Raw genomic sequence first — 17,703 nt, forward strand, 5'->3', positions numbered from 1 at the left:
ATTAACTGTTATTATCAATCTTTGTTTTATGTACAGATTTCTATACATGTGTTCTATTTTATAAAGGAAACTAGAAGTTACAAAAAAAATTTATGAAAACAACACGAATAAAAAAACAAAATGCCGAATTCAACTCACACATTGCGCGTTCAGTACGTTAAAATTACTGATCGATTATATCTGTGTTATTAATAAAATATTGCATTTACCTCTTGGAAAACCCTACTTCTTTTATTCAATTTAATTTTATCTCATAATTTATCTCATCATTATTTATCATATATCGTGAAACTATTCTCTCTCATTCCTTATCATGTCTTTCACTGTTACCGATTAATATAAAAGTTTATTCTTTACTTCGTCTTCTTGGTCATCGGTAGGTATGTAATGAAGAAACTAATCAATTACCCGGACCTACTTGGAAGAATCCGATCAATCAATAAAATGCTCGGTTATCAAATTCGTCTTATATCTTATATAATATTCATTCAATTTTTTGACAACATTTAGATGTAATTAAATTTATCACGTTGATTAGTCACTGCGATGCATTAATTATTTTTCATCTATTAGACCCAAAATTTCTTCAATACGATCCATTTAATTAATTAACCAAACTTAAGAGAGGTAAAAATCTTCAGAATAGAAAAACAAACCAGACGTAAGATATAAATAATAACAAAACAAGCGTAGAAATAGACGATTTTATGGTACTAAAATAGCTTAAAAAATCGTAAAACTTTCATCGTTTGCTCGATTTTTTTATACGACGTGCATGCATAATTTTTGGGGTCTTCTTTGACCGCTTAGTTCTTCTCTTCCATTATGTTTGGGGTGGAAACATTTTTCTTCCGATCACACGGATTTACCGACGTATCCGTACTTATTAGATTCTGAAAAATGAGTAATTATTACATGACAATAACGATAATCCAAAAAAAAGTACAAAATACAAGGTTAAAAAAAATCCTTGATAAGATATATTTGAAGTTATTGATCGATGGATTTAGGTTACAAGATTAAAAAAAAAAAAAAATAAAAAAAAAAATAAACAATAATCAACTCAATAGATCATAAGGAAAAAAAACATTATATAAATGAACGTAAAATAACGACTCATCATCCGAATATATAATAACCTTCAAAATCTTCTTCGAAAGTGCAGAAGTAATTCCAAAGCGCTGTACCGACTGGTTCGTCGGGAATTTCTAAGTCACCGCCGTACCGATCGGGCAAGGCTTTCGCGTCGATATGTTCGAGAAGACTGTTTCTGTCGGTACCATGGAAATGTATCCTTTTCCGAAGTTTTTCCTGGAAATATGATGAAACAAGATTGAAAAAAGAACTCGACAGAATAAGCAGATAAATAGATGATTGCATAAAATTTCGAGTAATATCTTCCAACCAATTTTTACTAATTACTTAACCTCGCGGATCAAAGGATTATAAAAAAAAAAAAAATATAAACAAATGTTAAATAACTGATTCTACATACTAGGTATCATATTAAATCCATTACGAAATCTATCCTGCGTGACTTCTGTGCAAATGAATGTGGCTGTGCATTGGTTTATTCGCAGTTCAACCCACCTACATATGTTCTACATACATAATGTGTACTCTAGTGTAGGCTTTCGATTGATATTCATTGCATGACCACCCGCTCGTCATTGTTTACGGAACACAGAGCTGCCACGAATGTATGGATTATTCTTGAATCACACGATGACTTGTCTTTTCGTCACTGTCATTGTCATGGCGTTATTATTGCTCGATGCGCAGTAGCTAGGTAATCAAATTTATGCTAACAGATGATTATTATCAAATTGAATCAAGTTAGCAATTCAATCATCTATAATTATTATTGTTTTCAGTACGACTCTCGACAATTTTTATCATTTTCCAAAATGATGAGTTGTTTTTTTTTTTTTTTTTTTTTACACTCTACAATTATTATTACCTGAACTAATTTTGACTGTATAGTTTTGTATAAACAAATGAATGACGGCGAAATTACGGAAAGATCAATAAAGTCAACGGTTAGACATTTTTTTAACAGATGCATGCGTTTTTTAGCTCAGTTATTCATTTCACCTCTTCCGTTTCTCATTTTCTTACATCAGTTGCCCTTGGATTTTTATTTATAATCTTGAAAATCTATCGACAACAGCAAAAATCTGAGCGATCAAACAAATATCTAAACCTAATGAGGAAATTACCCTGTTTGGAATCACAGTGAATTTACCTGCAAGAAGGGTTTGAATAATGCAAACACCATGTTGAACACATAGGGTTGATTTATCACGTGGACACCCTTCAGGCGACAGGGCATGCAACGCTGCACCCATTCGAGAACTGTCCTGGCAAAACTTGGGGTGAAGTGAGTAACGTGCGACAAGGAGAGTCCAGCCATGTCAAGTATCACTCGAACACCGCAAACCTTAAAATTATAATTGAAAATTAGAAAAAGGTCGATGAATAAATAATCAGCTTGAATTGAAAGTCTTTTGCAATAGGTACAGAATTTTAATTCTCCAGTTTTCATTTCCATTGAACATTTTTTCGTTCTTGCGTTGGTATGTTTTCAATTGCTGAAATGTTTTTTTTCAGATATTTCTGTGAGCTCAAGTGAACATCTAATTTGGATTCTTTTATTTTAATATCGTTGTTCTTAAGGATAAATTTTGACAAAAGACTATCATGAAATAATACCAGTTTGAGAATAATTGTCAAATAATTTCTCAACTTCATCCTATCGATTACGTGAAGCTATCATCGTTACTAATTTCATTGATCTTTTCTTCTTTGTTCCCATAATTTGTTTTCCCAACATTTGTGATTTCCCGTAATACCTGGGTCTTGGGCTCCGCCATGGCTGCCTGGAGGCTGAGTATGACCCCCTTGAGTATCTCTTCAAGGGTAACTTCCCTGGGTTTCCACTTCCTGCCACCCTCGATTAGCATCAGTCTAACGCCGTTGCTACACCTCCGAGGCAGGGGGGTGATAATGCCGGATTCTAGGACCTTCCGCTCATTACTGGGCGCCAAACCGTCGCAGATGTGACGATGTGATTTGCGAAATCCGTAGAAACGCTTCATCTGCAATTTTTTTTTTGCCAATTATCATCAAGTGAGGATTCAGAATTCTCACATTTTCGTCAAAATTTAAATTGTTAATATGCGGTTGTAAGGCATTCGATTCATTGATATGGGTAATAAGTAATTTTATACGATTTTCTAATCTGATCGTTAATTATTGTAATTCGAAAAGACATTTTTGTTTTTTACATATCTGTTCCCTGTGGGAAAACACCGTTCTTTCCGAGATATTTTAGAAATAATAGAACAAAAAGATCACCAACTGTTGATGATCGTTAGCTGCAGATTTTACGGATCGGTCTAAAAATCGGTTCTTTCGAGAAACTAATTATTGTTCAAGGAAAATTTGGGGCTTAAATTCTGTCTTTAGTGTATCCGATCGGCTGAACGATCCGAACTTTTTTTTCAAAGATTGTTCACTTAAAATTTCTTTAATCGGTTGAAAAATCGGTTCTTCCGAGAAAAAAGTGTTAATTTCTCGAGAGAAAATTGAAGTTTCGATTTTGTTCTCATTTTATTCGGTCAACCGAATGATCGGAACGATTTTTTGAAACATGATTGACAGATTTCTTTTCGAGTTCCAAATGATTTTGTTTTTGCTAAATATGCTGGTCATTGCCACAAGAAATACTACAACATTCGTCACCATGTGAATAATAATCGGTATTTCCCAAATTTGTCAAAACAGAATTACTCAAAGCGTTCCCTCGTTTACCGAGAATAATAAATCGCACATAACCGCACAGCATAAACAGTGAAATCGGTAACCGACGCATCGAACTCCAAATTGGGAGTTTCCCTCGTCAGAAGAAGGTCATTACGATGTAAATCAGCGGTGAAAGCAGCGGTAAATGCATAAGGAAACGCATAACTTCTGTCTATTTCGCAATTCCGTCGCAGGCTTGCAGAAAAGTTCGTCTTGAGTAAGCCACGCACATCTATTAGTCATCGCAATCAAGGCTATTTTCTCTTTTTTATACAAAAAGTATTACCTTGCGCGAAACAGGTTTCATTCAATTTATCCACTCTATTATTAGTACGTACTGCTATAATTATAACGTTTTCCGCAACGTCATTCCGATAACTCGTAAAAAGGCGGGAAGATCTTTTCCTCGCATCGTTTTTTTCCTCATAAATTTTTATCAATTCTTAAATTTTCACCAAGTGAAAGTAAAAGAAAAATGAACAATGAAAAGGTTTCAAATGTTGACCAACGATTATTTTTAGACTCTATTTATTCGTGTCAGTTATAATCGTTATTATTGTTGTTAGGATTATTCAAAGTACTCACCAGTTCGAAAGCGCTTTCCGGATACCATTTACAAGGTCTTAGAAATCTGTACAAATATTCATCAGATTCTGCGGGTACAATCAGGTCCGTTTCACCTACGAATAAAAAAAATATCAAGTCAAATGTTGCGGTTCAAAACAACTGCATTAAAACCGCAATGAAAGTCATTATTTCACAGGTTTCAAAAGGTGGTTTCGGTTACTAAGAATCAATTGACGTCAACAGTCTGACAGGAAAATTTTCACTTCCATTTCAACTTGCAATTTTTATTCTTCAAACGCACTTTTCAAGACTAATTATTTTCCTCTTCTTTTAGCCAACCTTCTTTTCGTTGAAGCCCACTTCTTTTCTTCCCTTTACAGATTGCAAGAAAAAATTTTTCAAACAAGCATGCAAGAACACTTTTTCTTAGAATCTCATCTCTTCTTTGTCGTCTTTTATGTAGTATATTTAACCAATTTAAAAATGGGCAGGAAAATATTATTTTTTTATTTCGATTTAAATTTGTGTTTCTTTTTTTCTTGTTCATTCCTGTTTTCGTTTTACACTCGCATTACAAGCAAAAAGCGGCTTTAGACTGGCCATGACCCGACCCTCGAACTTTGCATTCTCACACTGGATGTGCCAAGTTTGTAAAAAAAAAAGAAGAAATTTTGGAAGTCTGATCTTGAGTTCAATATCGGTGACCCAAAAAACCTCCGTCAACCAATTTCTACGAAAATCGGGACATTTTTTGATTTTTTTCCACCATATTGGATGGCCATTTTGGGTTTTGTTATCTGACTTCAGATTCGTGATCAACCACCCAACAAACTGACGAGTACTAGTTTTCGTCAAAACCCAAAAGTTTTTAGTTTTTTTTTTCAGCTTATTAAATACGCCAAATTAAAATTTTGCAAATCTGACTTTAGATTCGTGATTAACGACCCAAAAATCTCGCGGTATCAATTTCCGTTCAAACCTTTTCATCCATTCTCAAGATATCATCAGTTCTATTTGATTTTTTGAAATTTTGTTATTCAAATAATTCAAAATGTGCTCAACCGATCAAAGCCAAAATCTAATCAGTTCCAAACTTGGAAAATCCGCGTCGATTGCGACCAAACTTATTAAAATCCGGTTAATCGTTATCGAGATATCGTCGAATAAAAAAATCGATCACATCATACATACGTACATGCATACATATAGATACACACACACAACGTCCGTCCGTAAATGATCGAGGGTAATTTTCTAGGCCTTGAAACGTCGAGATCTAGTGAAAACTCAACTTTTCATTCTCAGGGTGATTACGATAAGTTTCATTTTTCTCTGAAAACAGAGAAACGGGAAGTTGAAACGAGAATAGAATGGAGTGATAACAATTTGTACCGCGTGTATAGGTATAATACATGCACACATACGTATGCAATGGGCAATTTGGGCTAATCGTATATACATTGTGCATCATACATATGCATTAGGGTGGTCCTTATTTAGGGTATTGACAATTTTTCCGGATGCCTCCTAAATCAAGTTTAAATAATTAAAAAACAATTCCCTAATTTTTCAAATTTTTATTTCAGCATACATTTTATTGTAAATTTGGTAATATTAAAAAAAATTTGTATCTGCCAGGTTTTATTGGGCATTAATGGTACTAACTGAGAAAAAATTCATAACATCAGACCATGAAATCTCGACGAATCGCGCATCGATATCTGACTTTTTTTCATTTAGAGGCAGCGCAATTTGTCTAGATTACCTAGTATAATGATGTGAATTTTTTCTCAGATAGCAGCGCTAACGCCTACTAAAACCTCGCAGTTACAGATTTTTTTAAGCATTATGACTCTTGCAACAAAATATTTAAATGGAGAAATCCACCTTCTTATCGGCATGGGTTAGAGTCAGGATAAAAATTTGAAAAAATTGGGGAATTGTTTTTGAATTATTTAAAGTCGATTTAGGGCATATCTGGAAAAAATCGTTAACACCTTAAATAAGGACTACCCTAATATGCATGCAATTTGAGTTACAAACGAAAAACCGAACCTACCAGCGTCTCACAGCTAAGGTTCTCCAGTGATGTTTAAAATTGCTCTCCCCACCGCTCATCGCGTCGTGTCTTTTGTCAAAACGTCCAATTCTCTCACCGGGTCGCAGGGGTCAAGCCGACTAACTCAATTTCGCTGATTGAGCTCATGGGCAGAGTGTCGACGGAATATAGTGTTGGGAGAACCAAAGGAAGGTGGAAAAAAAGAATTCAGACAAAAATAAAAACGTGACGAATTCAATCGAAGCAGTTTTTCATTAGGTTTCAACAATCGGTCATAATAATAATTTTAATGAACAAGGATGAGTTTTAAATAAATTGAACATGTATAAAAAATAACTAAAATGATATCACGACAATTATATGATAAAAATAATAACATCGACAATTCTGTAAAAATTTCTATAGACCGCACAAATATTAGAGATCATATAGAGAAACGAATAAATGTGAAAAAAAAACTTTCTTCCGTGTAACTCAGAGGTCTTGTTACCAGGTTTTGAGGTATCGCGTGAAATCTGACTCGAAAACTCGTCCGTTCCGAAGCTTGACCATTGTATAGGCACATATGTGTGTGGGCATCGACGCATTTATATGTGTAATTGTAGTAGCTGATTTAACAAATTTCTTATCTTACATTGAATTTCACTGTATTTCTTTGACCGTTATTTTTATGCAAAACAGTCAAGACCAATGATCAAACATGTTCAGATATTAATTGTCGCAATCAAATGACGTTCAAAAGAACGCACTTAGTCAAAGAAATTAAGAGAAACGGCAGTACCGTTAGAATATGAAAAAGAGTGTCCTACTTTAACTTCAAGTATTTACAAAGTAAGAAAAAAAAACACAAAAGAAAGAAACTTGTTTGCATAAATTCTTTGAAATACGAAATCACAGCCTCCAAAAATAGAAGAAAAAAAAACATGTAGAAAAAGAAATCAAAATTAATGGTATACTTCAATTGCAGAAAACCCGGCAGAAGAATTTACATTTTCTGTCGTTGGGTAAGAAAGCGAAGAAATGAACCTTCTTTCGTGTTGCAACACTTGATTTAATAACGCATCGATAGTAACGATATGCCACTGGCAATCACAATGTATGATATATTTTCGATTCCATTGATTACAATTAACATGTCATTAAGTTCCTGGAATTTTTTTTCTGAAAACTTTCCACACCAGAACCGCAGAGAAGTTTTGAAATCTTTCGAGCCAGAGAGAATTTTATTCTCTAATCCTTTGTAAGTGTAATTAAAAAATCGACAGTCTGGAAAATTTCTGAAACGGTCTAAACCGATTTTCTACATTTCTCTATGCGTGAGAAGCATTGGAAAAATAAATTTTAATAATCAAAAATATATGTAACAAAGTGTTACGGAGGGGAAAACTCGGGGAAAAAATTGGCAGAGAAAATCGGTTTGGACAAAATGTTGAAGACGGTTGAAACAAACCTTTGAGAAGCTCCCTGAGACCTTCAAGTCCCTGGGCAACGACGTCGTCGGTTTCCCTGAGTTCCTCTCTGGCCTTATTTTCGTAGAAATCGTCGAGTCCTTCGGGTTCGAAGCGAAGCTCAACCGAACCGATCATAAGACTCGGTGCATCCCGACGCCTCTCGATGAGCGCTTCCTGGCCACCGGGGGCCAAACTGCTCTCAATTATTTTGGACATGGTTCTACAGATAGATTACAAATGAGATCGTGGAGAAAGTAAGCTCGAAGATCGGTTGTGAATTTTCAGGAATCGGTAATGATGAACGCTGTCGCAATCATCAGAAACGGGAATTGAAAACGATAATCGTCTCCCAAGTGAGAATTTGATTTCTTCGAAAATAATTCCAACCGATTCGATTCGAAGCCGATTCCAATTTCGGATCAAATAATTCTAAAAACTGTCTATTTCCACTTGTCGTTGGCGAGTCTCTTGCGGAGGACTGACTTCTTCGATCGCCCTACCGTTGGCGTAGGAATCTCGCGGGACACTGACATCGCTCTAGAAAGCTACTCCCCACCTCTTTAAATTTCCGCTTCGACGCTCGCATTGTACAAATGCCCTGTTCCAGGCTGGAATTAATTGTTGCTGTCCGTTCACATTGGTACATGGAGCTGTTGTTATTGCATTACGCTCTGATCACGGATTGGGAGTTAGAATCTAATTCTAAAACCAGTTGATTTCAGGATTGCTTTGCTATGCGTAATTTTTTTTTTTTTTACAACAAATATAGTATTTTGTAATCATAGCTTAGCCATGTACAGGATTCAGTCACAAAGTTTTGATTCAAGAGTTCGCTACAAACAATAAACTGTCAATGCAATAGATTTAGACCAAAGATAAAAATCGGTTACAAAAATTCACACAAAATTTTGTTATTCACTTTTTCTTCACGTGCATAAGCTGATGCGAAATAAAAATTTATTTTCAAATTTCACCATTTTCTTCCAACTCACGTATGCCTATTTAATTATTCACTTAAACACATGTATAAAACGTTATGACATATCATTATGTATCGAGATATTTTATACTCGATTCAAATTGTGCGTTATAATTCAAGGTACAAATTTTTCAGTCTCTTGGTCCCGCTGTTAATTTTTTCGAAGACCGTAAGTGTTCCATTCTGAAAGAAAAAGAAAAACGAAATGATTTTCTAAAAACGAGGAAGCTGTAACTTTTTAAACCAAACAAGAAATAATCGAGGGTACCCAAGAGGTCGCTTCTATTTATGTAAACAGGATGGTGTGATTAAAATATCGCTTTGTTTGAACCGTCATTCCAGGATGTTAACTTTGTGAAATATATGTGTACATAGAATACTGAATGCAGATATCGTCGTGGAGGCTATAATCAAATGAGTGATTGTGGCAGCACTGTTCGTGCAGCACTGACTTGCCACGAAACAATAATATCGCATTGTCATATTTACACTGTAGATAAAAAAGTGATCCAAAAGAAATAATTTGGAAAAATAATAATCCTCGGTTGTATCGAAAGATTAAACGCATTAATTCATAACTCGGAAAACTCCGAAAGGTTTATGAGAAAGATCTGCATATTTGTCAAGCATTTCAAACATTGCTTAGTTGATAGCCATTTCCTAATCTTACTCGGAATCTGTAATGGCTTTGGGAGTGAATGAACGTCTGATTGCGAATCAAGTGCCAGGCTAGGTGAAATTTACAGTTTCCTTTGCATGACTCACGTGCCAATGAACTGAACTGCGAATTGTAACAAAGCGATAATATTGACTATTCAACGGCACTAGTATTTTATTTTTTGAAGCAATGGTTCAAGAAACTTGCAGTAACATGGACAGAAACCATTTACTGTATCCATGGGAAAGCGGCAGCTCATTTGTCGCCAGGAATGCGTGATGAAAATCAGAAGGTCAAACTAATTGCCGGAAAAATGACTGTCAAACTGACGGCTAGATTGTAAATTGAAGGTTGAACCAAGTCGAACTATCACAGTCCAAAAATGTTCGAAATTTGAAAACATCTTAATGTTTCTATGCTCTAAATTGAAATGCTTATTACTCGTAGAATTAGAGACTAATTGAAGATTTAACGAGTCTGAACGTCTGCCGACTGCTAATGGTGGTATTTCTTTTATGACTATTTTCCCAGCTGGATGAAGTGAGCTGACGATTAACTGGTTCCCTCAGTGGTTCAGTTTTACTTTCACCTCGGCTGCGTTTCGGTGACCATGACATTAACGATTTAACGGTAAGTGACTTGATACCAACCTTTCACCTTATCCTCGTACTGGACAATCACTGGGTACCAATCAGCGGATGTGTAGTCAACGGCGGGTAACTTGCCACCGTAGTTTTCTGGCAGGTGACTCGGGTCCAGGTGCTTGTGAAGCGAGGACATTTTGCTGCCGTGGAAGAACAACCTGGAGTTGAGCTTCTCCCGGATGAACGGCGTGAATATCTTCCAGACCATGTTGAAGATGAACGGCTGTTTGACTATGTGAACCTGGAAAAGGAGCGCCGTTAGCTACACTTTGATTATGACTATTTGACATAAGACTTGAGCCTGTCTCTATTGGTGGCTCAAGAACTTGGGATGGAGACCGTTGACCCCAATCGTTTGGGGAAAACGGCTGGCTATGACTTGTCTGACCTCCTTTAGACGCAGCGGCATCGCGTCCTGGATAAAGGTGAGCAGTCTCATGCTGAACGACGGCGACAACGCCAAGACCTGTTTCATCGTCAGCCCGTCAAAGTCCATTATCACCACAACACCTCGGACCTGAAGAAAAGCAGGAAATAAATCGAGATTCAGGTATACCTAAGTTGAGCTGCCGAATGGTCAAAACACTGACGGGTTGAATTCTAAATGGCTAAAGGCACAGTATAGTCAATATTTTGAATCGCAAAAAACACCAAATGGTGGGAATTGAAAATTCCGAACGGTGTGAATTCAAAATAAAAATCACTTGGAACTTCGACCCGCATTTATCAGAAGAAAAGCTATTTATTGCGTAGACTGGTTTGTTATTTTACGCAAAAATTCGGTTACACATCCCGTTTTATAAATTATTACTATCTTGAGTGAGTAAGGTATTGCTTTTGTATGTGGTAAGTGATTGTAAATGAAGTTTTAGAAAGTGATAAAGATCACGAAACAGCGTAATATACTTAAACCTTAAAACGAGCGCAAATCTGCTGTGAATATATTGTTCATATACATATTTTATATTTTTCTTAATGACCATATAGCAGTGATTGTAAAGATCATTATCACTTGCCAAAGTTCGAAGAGATTTTATTTCCAAGGAGAATAGAACAATTGTGAAACACATTTTGTAAAGCTTATTGGTGAGACAGGAATTCTACCATTACTGTGATACGGATAAGATTTTGATGTTTGCGATAATTTTTGTTCAAAGTCTTGTCTAAAATTCTATTTACAAAAAAGTTATGAACATTTCTCCAAATACTACATACATTAGACATATTCTACATTGCACAAATTTCGAAATTCTCGTGTCTAAATTCGAGAAATGAAGAGGCTGATTGTCCATATAATAATAACAATTCCACGCCATTGTACACCGAAGTTGAGTCCATATGTACGTAGTTTTATCGGGGTGCAAGGTGCAACTGAGAATAAATAATTCATTATCGAACACTCATCAAGCGGCCTACCATCAATAGCATTACTGTATGTAGTTCTGTACTTTGACTAGATCGTGAAACCGTGTAACAGATAACAGTGATGAAGAATTATCGAAGCTCTTTAGAGAGGGAAAAACCATCTTTATTTCCCTCTTTCAGTTTTTGGTCACCAAAATCTCACCTGCGTCTCGGGCTCTCGCATGGCAGCCTCGTGGATGAGGTAGAAGATTCTGAACATCTGATCGGCGCTGACCTTGGACGGGTCCCAGGACTTTCCGGCATTGACAAGGAGTACTCGCCTGCCTTTATGGTCCCGACCCTTCAGAACGTTGACAACGTTGTTCTCGAGGAAAGCCGCCTTCTCGTCCTGAGGCATCAGGTTGTCCAGAAGAGCGGCGTTCTTTTCCTTGAAGTCGGCGACTCTTTTCATAAGGGCGAAAGCGCTATCCGGGTAATATTTACACGGGCGAAGAAAAATGACAAGGAAATCGTCCTCCGTGTTGAAAAATAACGTTTTGTCATCTGTAAAAGGAGACGAAGTAAAACATGATGAGATGAGTAAGAGGAACAAAAATATGCTTAAGAAGCGGTTTGATCTAGTAGTCACAGGTGATCTACCTGCGATGTTTATATTTATGTGACACTTGTTTGTCGCCATATAGATGTGCAATAATATTGCATGACGCACAATCGCGCCTTTCATTGTCACTTCGATACATAGTCCGCGATCTTTTACCTCACGAGCAGACCAGCTACTTTGTGCAACAGAGAAAGAGAGAGACGGAGTGATTACAGCGACTCGATACAAAGCTCATTTGACTTTGCAGTATCAGTGTAGAGGTGCAGTAGGTACATGATTGGAGTTTGGAGCTGTTGCACAAGCTCGCATTGACTATGAGAAAAATCTTATGAATAAATATGCGGTGCACATTGACGGTAGTTAAATTTTAAGTATAATTTTTTCCCATGTTTCACCCTCCCCGCGTACCCAAGCATTCCGACCACACGACGATGGACCTTGTGAAGCATTCCTAAGCCATTGCGTTGCGATTCATCGCAAAGTGCCTCGCGTGTATGAAAACGGATCCAAATTAGGCTAAGGAACTCCAACGATGATTGTTTCCTCTTTCTCTCTATCTCTCTCTCCTGAGCTCAGAACAATCCATTGTCTGACTGGTTTTGCCAAGATGATTAATAAAGAAAGAATGGCGCGAACAGTTTTGGAGTTGAAAGAGAAAGAGCGTTCGTGGTGATAATGGATCTAGCTCTCTTACTTGCATTCATTCTTCAAGCAGGTTTATATATCGACAACTAGAACGGGGTGGGAAAACACGATAACGCGGCTTATCTATAATTCTGAAGTTTGACCCGAAACGCTGTAGATGCTCCGAGACTGCAGCCAACTATTATCGCTCAAGCCGTGCGGCCGCTTTTCAGGGTTCGATACTCGTTTCACGAACAGTCTGTACGTGAATATTTACCCACTTCATATACTTTTATATAGCTGTGTCTCCGAATAAATCTTTTTATTTTACTTGTTAACTTGTTTCCGTCTTTTTCTAACAATGATTGGTTCACTCAATTGAGCGCATATAAATTCAACAGTCAATTATGCCTGAATTGCTGTTTTCCTGACTAACCCAATTACTAGATTTTTTGTCATTGCAAGACTCTGGATTTCGTGCAGATAATATGCAACCGGATTTAAATAAGACATGCACAATTATTCGCTTCAAGTATGTTCGTGGGGAGCCGCTCTGTGATATGCTTATTACACACTTTTTCAATTTATCTTATCAGCGCAGTTCGATTATCAAAAATTTGTGAATGTCAACTCGATGCACGTCCTACAATTTGTCTACACCTTTCCCTGTAGCTTCGATCAGTATTAAATACACATTTTGCACGAACCACGAGAATATTACTTCTGGCAAGTGGGAACTTTTATTATTACACAATTTGACTAAACTGCATGTGGAATTCCAACGCGTACGAACAAATTCTGTTTTTATACGCTGAAAAAAAATAGATCGGACGTCTACAAATTGAACCCGCCAATCACGAACATTTTTTGTAATCCTTGTGCATCTCTTCAGGGTACAAAAGTAATCGGTAAAAGAATGAAAGTGAAAAGTAGAATAAAGTAATTATGATCGTGAATCGGAAAATCCAGTTCAATGAATGTTCACGCATTCACGTCTACCGTAGTTTCCGATTTCTGACAAAACCACAAATTAACCATTCAGGGTAGAGAATGATCCCCTACCAAAGTCCCGAATCTGTTAGTAAGTAGAGGTGATTTTGCTTTAACTGTACAGTCTGATTGCTACGAAGACGACAAAATGGTCCAGTCGCGAATTCTAACATTTTACAGGACCCCGGTTCTTAGAGTGAATAATGATTAGGAACGGTTACCAATTGATTCGACGCTGATCAAAGTGATTGGGATCAACTCTTTTTGGTGCAAAAAAAAAAAGAAGAAGAAAAAAACGGCGAAGCCCTACCTTCAAGGAGCTTTTTGAGGGCTTCGATGCCATTCTTCTTGTTCTCTTCGGTCTCCCTGAGTTCGCTTAGAGCAAGTGCCTGCGTCTCGGGTCCAATGGGGTCCTCCTCGAGCCTGAACGCCATTGTTTAGTTCGGGGTTAGCGTGTCTTAACTGAGCGGCGTGTTAAACCAAGGGTGAATCTCGAGTGATGCTCGCGTTGTGAGGAGCGCGATTTATCTGCGTTATGTCGAGACGGTTGTCGAGTCCGATGCCTCTTCTTGTCCACCATCTCTCACGATACAACGCGACTCTAATCTTTGACCAGTCAAAGTCCAATCCACCAGGCATCGATGTGTATGTATAACAGTCCCGTCAACTGCTATGATCCACGACTTCACCATCCCGGGATGACTACCGCTTCGAAACTCGGTTTCTAGTCGAGTACCGATAAAGAACTCCAGCACCAGTCGCCCCGACTGGTACAATGATCACTCTTCCTTCGTTCTCTATTCCGACACTGCATAGCGATGACTGTAATTTCATTCACTGTTCACGGTCGCCAATGTCCAGGGAATTGTAACTTGTGAGTCTTGTACTCTCCGCGAATCCAGAGTTCCATTTTCATTCGACCAAGTGCGCTCGAGAATTTCCGTGACCCAAATTTGATTTTGGGATCAAGAGAATCGGTGAACCTGTCATTGAACTTCGTACAAGTGAAACACATATTTGCGTAACCTTCAGATGTCTGTGGATACGTGATCGTTTGAGTGCTCATATGCGGCACCGATAACGAGGATAAGACAAAGCACATCTGATTCGCCTGACTTCGTATAGCTGGGTGAAACAAGAGTGAGAGATGAAGCGAGAGGAGGACACGGACATTGATAAGAGCCGCTGACTCGTCGCTCAGTGACTTCAACGGTCAGCCTTTTATCGCTTTCGTGTGTCCAAAGATCAGCAGTACCGCGGATTTGGTGATGACCCTGATCACTTTTTAGCCACGGTCTATTTATACTTTTAATGAAAGAAATTCGGAGATTTGATAGAAAGGGTGAATGAACCAGCGAGCTAATTGCAAAAGCAGTTTGACCTAACCTAACCCAACCTGACTCAGCATCTCTATGCAGTATCAGCGTTTGGAGAATCGAACCATTCCCAGAGTCCAGTGGAAATGCACTAATTATCTTTGTTTCTGCTTCTTTGGGCAGCAAACATAATCAGCGGAAATAAGCGTCGAAGCTGACCTTGACTTGCGCCTTCATAGCGCAGCTATAAGAGTCCAACAGAGACGGCTGTTCTCACAGGTGTACAAGCATTCCATCGAAGCATGATGCTGAAACTGATCGAATGGAATTTTGTATCAAGCATGTGTTGGATACCCAAATAATCTGAATAGAGTGTATTTACCGAAGTCTCCCTTTCGGTACTAGACACTGTAGGTACATGTTCCGCACTCAATACGATACTATTATTTGGTAATCAATCGTGATCTGAGATCTTGATCGACCCGTTTATAAATCTTACTCAGAGATACGTGTAACTATCTATATACACGTATTAGATTAAGTTTACAATGTGACAATTTTAGTTTAGGAATCATATCACGTGTGATCAGTATTGGACGAGGTGCATATTGAATAGAAGCGATCTGAACAAGCCTCTCAAACGTATAAAAGGTATTTACCGATTAAAAAATAACCCCATTATCAAATGATCCTTCCTCGAGTGAATGGTTCAATGCAATTTATAATGTGACAAGCTGTGTGCAGTTCATTCGTTGGGATTTCCCGCATTTGCCCTTTTCGTCGTACATAAATGTTATTAAATGCTTGTATTCTTCGATTCGAAAACACAATATTGTAACGATGTTCGGATCAATCGATTCTCATTTTGATGAGACAAACGATGAACGAGAGTTTGGTCGACGTGACAACGTTTCTTTTATTGATAAACAGTTTGATTCGGGAGCTCGATAGAGCAAGACGTTTAAGACGGGACTGATATTCGAATAAACATTCTTCCGTTCTCCTATTCCTGTCTCTTTATTCCCGCAAACGTTACAATATCTTAATGTCAAAAATGTATCATTTGTGATTTTTCAAGGTTGGTAAACGGGTCACAAGCCATCGTTCAGACGAATTTTAGTTTCATACTGACCGAAGTATCTTCGACTGACCATCAAGACGTGGAGAAGTTTCAATCCAAAAAAACGCACACAAATTGCATAATCATTTTGCTACCACATAAAAACAATTCACCCCAAATTTTAGCTCTTAATCTTAAACAGTTTTTGAGTTGATAAACTCTTGTTTGTTTTATTTTCAATTGCAAAAATAAATATTAACAAAAGATGATTTTTTCCTAAATACTTGCTCGCAGAATATATGAAAAAATTTGAAAAGATTATGCTAGGAAATTTTTCAATTTTTTCGATTTGACAGAACATAGTGAAAAAAACTAAAACCTGATTTTTTTTTAGAAAACTTCGTGTTTAAAAGAACTAATACTACTTTATTATTGAAAAATTATATAAATAATCATTTTTCCAACAGTAAATGCTCATTATACTACGCAGAAACCAATACGGTTTAGTGATTATCTAGAAACATGTGAAAAAAATCACCTAGAATTAATCTTCGTCACTATCCTTATTGATTACTAAACAGTTTCCTGTATTATAAAAAATACGGCTCAAAATTTCCGGTTTTACAATTTTTTATAAATATCTAGCATGTGATAGATAATAAACTATCGGCTGTTTTTACATCCCGGAGGCGTGTATCATGCCCTCCATCCATTTTTTCAGCCAAATATGATACTGCTTGCTAAAGCTGATACGAGCCAGTAAATGATTGTACAAATCTTGTTCAGCCAACTCTGGGAAATCGAGTCAATCATCTGTCACGATATTTGCAAATGGTACTTTTCGTCGAACCCAGTTGGGCTCTTTTTATACACTTGCTGAAGTGTAATCCTAATTTTTTTTAATTCATAACAGTCAATACTTCATCTAAAACATTTTTATCAGCACTCAAACGTTTCCCGAGCTGATTAACTACAGAAAACACAGCAATCCGGTAGTATAATTATGCTTTCGGTATTGCTATTGACTTGGACAATAGCACAAAGAAGACAGTTAAAAAATGATTTTAGTTTTGTTTGTTTTTCAAAAACTTGGCTTCATATTTGAGAATCATAAAGAAAATATTTTTCATATTTGTTGCTACCAAGTATTTGTGAAAACGTGACCTTTCGTTAATTTTTATTTTTACAATTGTAAATAAAAAAAAAAAACGCACAAAGATTTTTCTTTAAATAACTCAAAAAAAAAACTGTTCAACATTAAAAGAGCTGAAATTTGGGATGAATTGTTTTCATTTGGTAGCAAGATGCACTCTCAAAGTATTGATAGAAAACGTCTTTTGAAAACTTGAAGTCGTGAATAGAAACTCGGTCGGTAAGTACCAACGGTCGGTGAAAATGAACGATTGATCCCCGGTCGGCATTTGTCCAACGATCGTCCTTTGTTTTTTGCGTAACGGTCGGGCGGAGCAAAGGCAGATGCAAGTGTTTACAAAAAGTTGAACCGGGCCGATGGCGTCTGATCAAGCCGCCAAAGGGTTCCGCAATGCGGCGTTGAGACGAAAGATGTCGCAACTCAAGGCCGATT

General features: G+C 37.1%; 2 protein-coding genes across 2 annotated transcripts; both read right to left on the reverse strand.

The window, feature by feature from the left end:
• Window positions 1–690: 690 nt before the first annotated feature.
• LOC124411524 (alpha-tocopherol transfer protein-like) lies at window positions 691–8,422 on the reverse strand. Its single transcript, XM_046890675.1, has 6 exons — window positions 7,881–8,422; window positions 4,390–4,484; window positions 2,853–3,098; window positions 2,246–2,440; window positions 1,140–1,311; window positions 691–893 (listed from the first exon to the last, which is right to left on the reverse strand). The coding sequence occupies exons 1-6, from the start codon at window positions 8,095–8,097 to the stop codon at window positions 856–858; spliced, it is 963 nt and encodes a 320-aa protein (XP_046746631.1). The 5' UTR covers window positions 8,098–8,422; the 3' UTR covers window positions 691–855.
• A 399-nt stretch (window positions 8,423–8,821) lies between these two features.
• Window positions 8,822–14,549, reverse strand: LOC124411529 (retinaldehyde-binding protein 1). Its single transcript, XM_046890686.1, has 5 exons — window positions 14,053–14,549; window positions 11,730–12,070; window positions 10,551–10,679; window positions 10,169–10,403; window positions 8,822–9,043 (listed from the first exon to the last, which is right to left on the reverse strand). Exons 1-5 carry the CDS (start codon window positions 14,174–14,176, stop codon window positions 9,012–9,014), a joined length of 861 nt encoding a protein of 286 aa, XP_046746642.1. The 5' UTR covers window positions 14,177–14,549; the 3' UTR covers window positions 8,822–9,011.
• Window positions 14,550–17,703: the final 3,154 nt, after the last annotated feature.

This window comes from Diprion similis, chromosome 10, assembly GCF_021155765.1.
Source record: "Diprion similis isolate iyDipSimi1 chromosome 10, iyDipSimi1.1, whole genome shotgun sequence".
NCBI lineage: Eukaryota > Metazoa > Arthropoda > Insecta > Hymenoptera > Diprionidae > Diprion > Diprion similis.

Excerpts from the sequence above, each read along its gene's own strand:
- LOC124411524 (XM_046890675.1), bottom strand. The coding sequence starts at position 8,097 with ATGTCCAAAATAATTGAGAGCAGTTTGGCCCCCGGTGGCCAGGAAGCG. Across the intron at positions 2,441-2,852 it reads TGGCGGAGCCCAAGACCCAG|GTTTGCGGTGTTCGAGTGAT; the intron begins GTATTACGGGAA and ends TATAATTTTAAG. Across the intron at positions 1,312-2,245 it reads TATTCAAACCCTTCTTGCAG|GAAAAACTTCGGAAAAGGAT; the intron begins GTAAATTCACTG and ends TCATATTTCCAG.
- LOC124411529 (XM_046890686.1), bottom strand. The coding sequence starts at position 14,176 with ATGGCGTTCAGGCTCGAGGAGGACCCCATTGGACCCGAGACGCAGGCA. Across the intron at positions 12,071-14,052 it reads CCTCAAAAAGCTCCTTGAAG|ATGACAAAACGTTATTTTTC; the intron begins GTAGGGCTTCGC and ends CTCCTTTTACAG. Across the intron at positions 9,044-10,168 it reads GTACGAGGATAAGGTGAAAG|AATGGAACACTTACGGTCTT; the intron begins GTTGGTATCAAG and ends TTTTTCTTTCAG.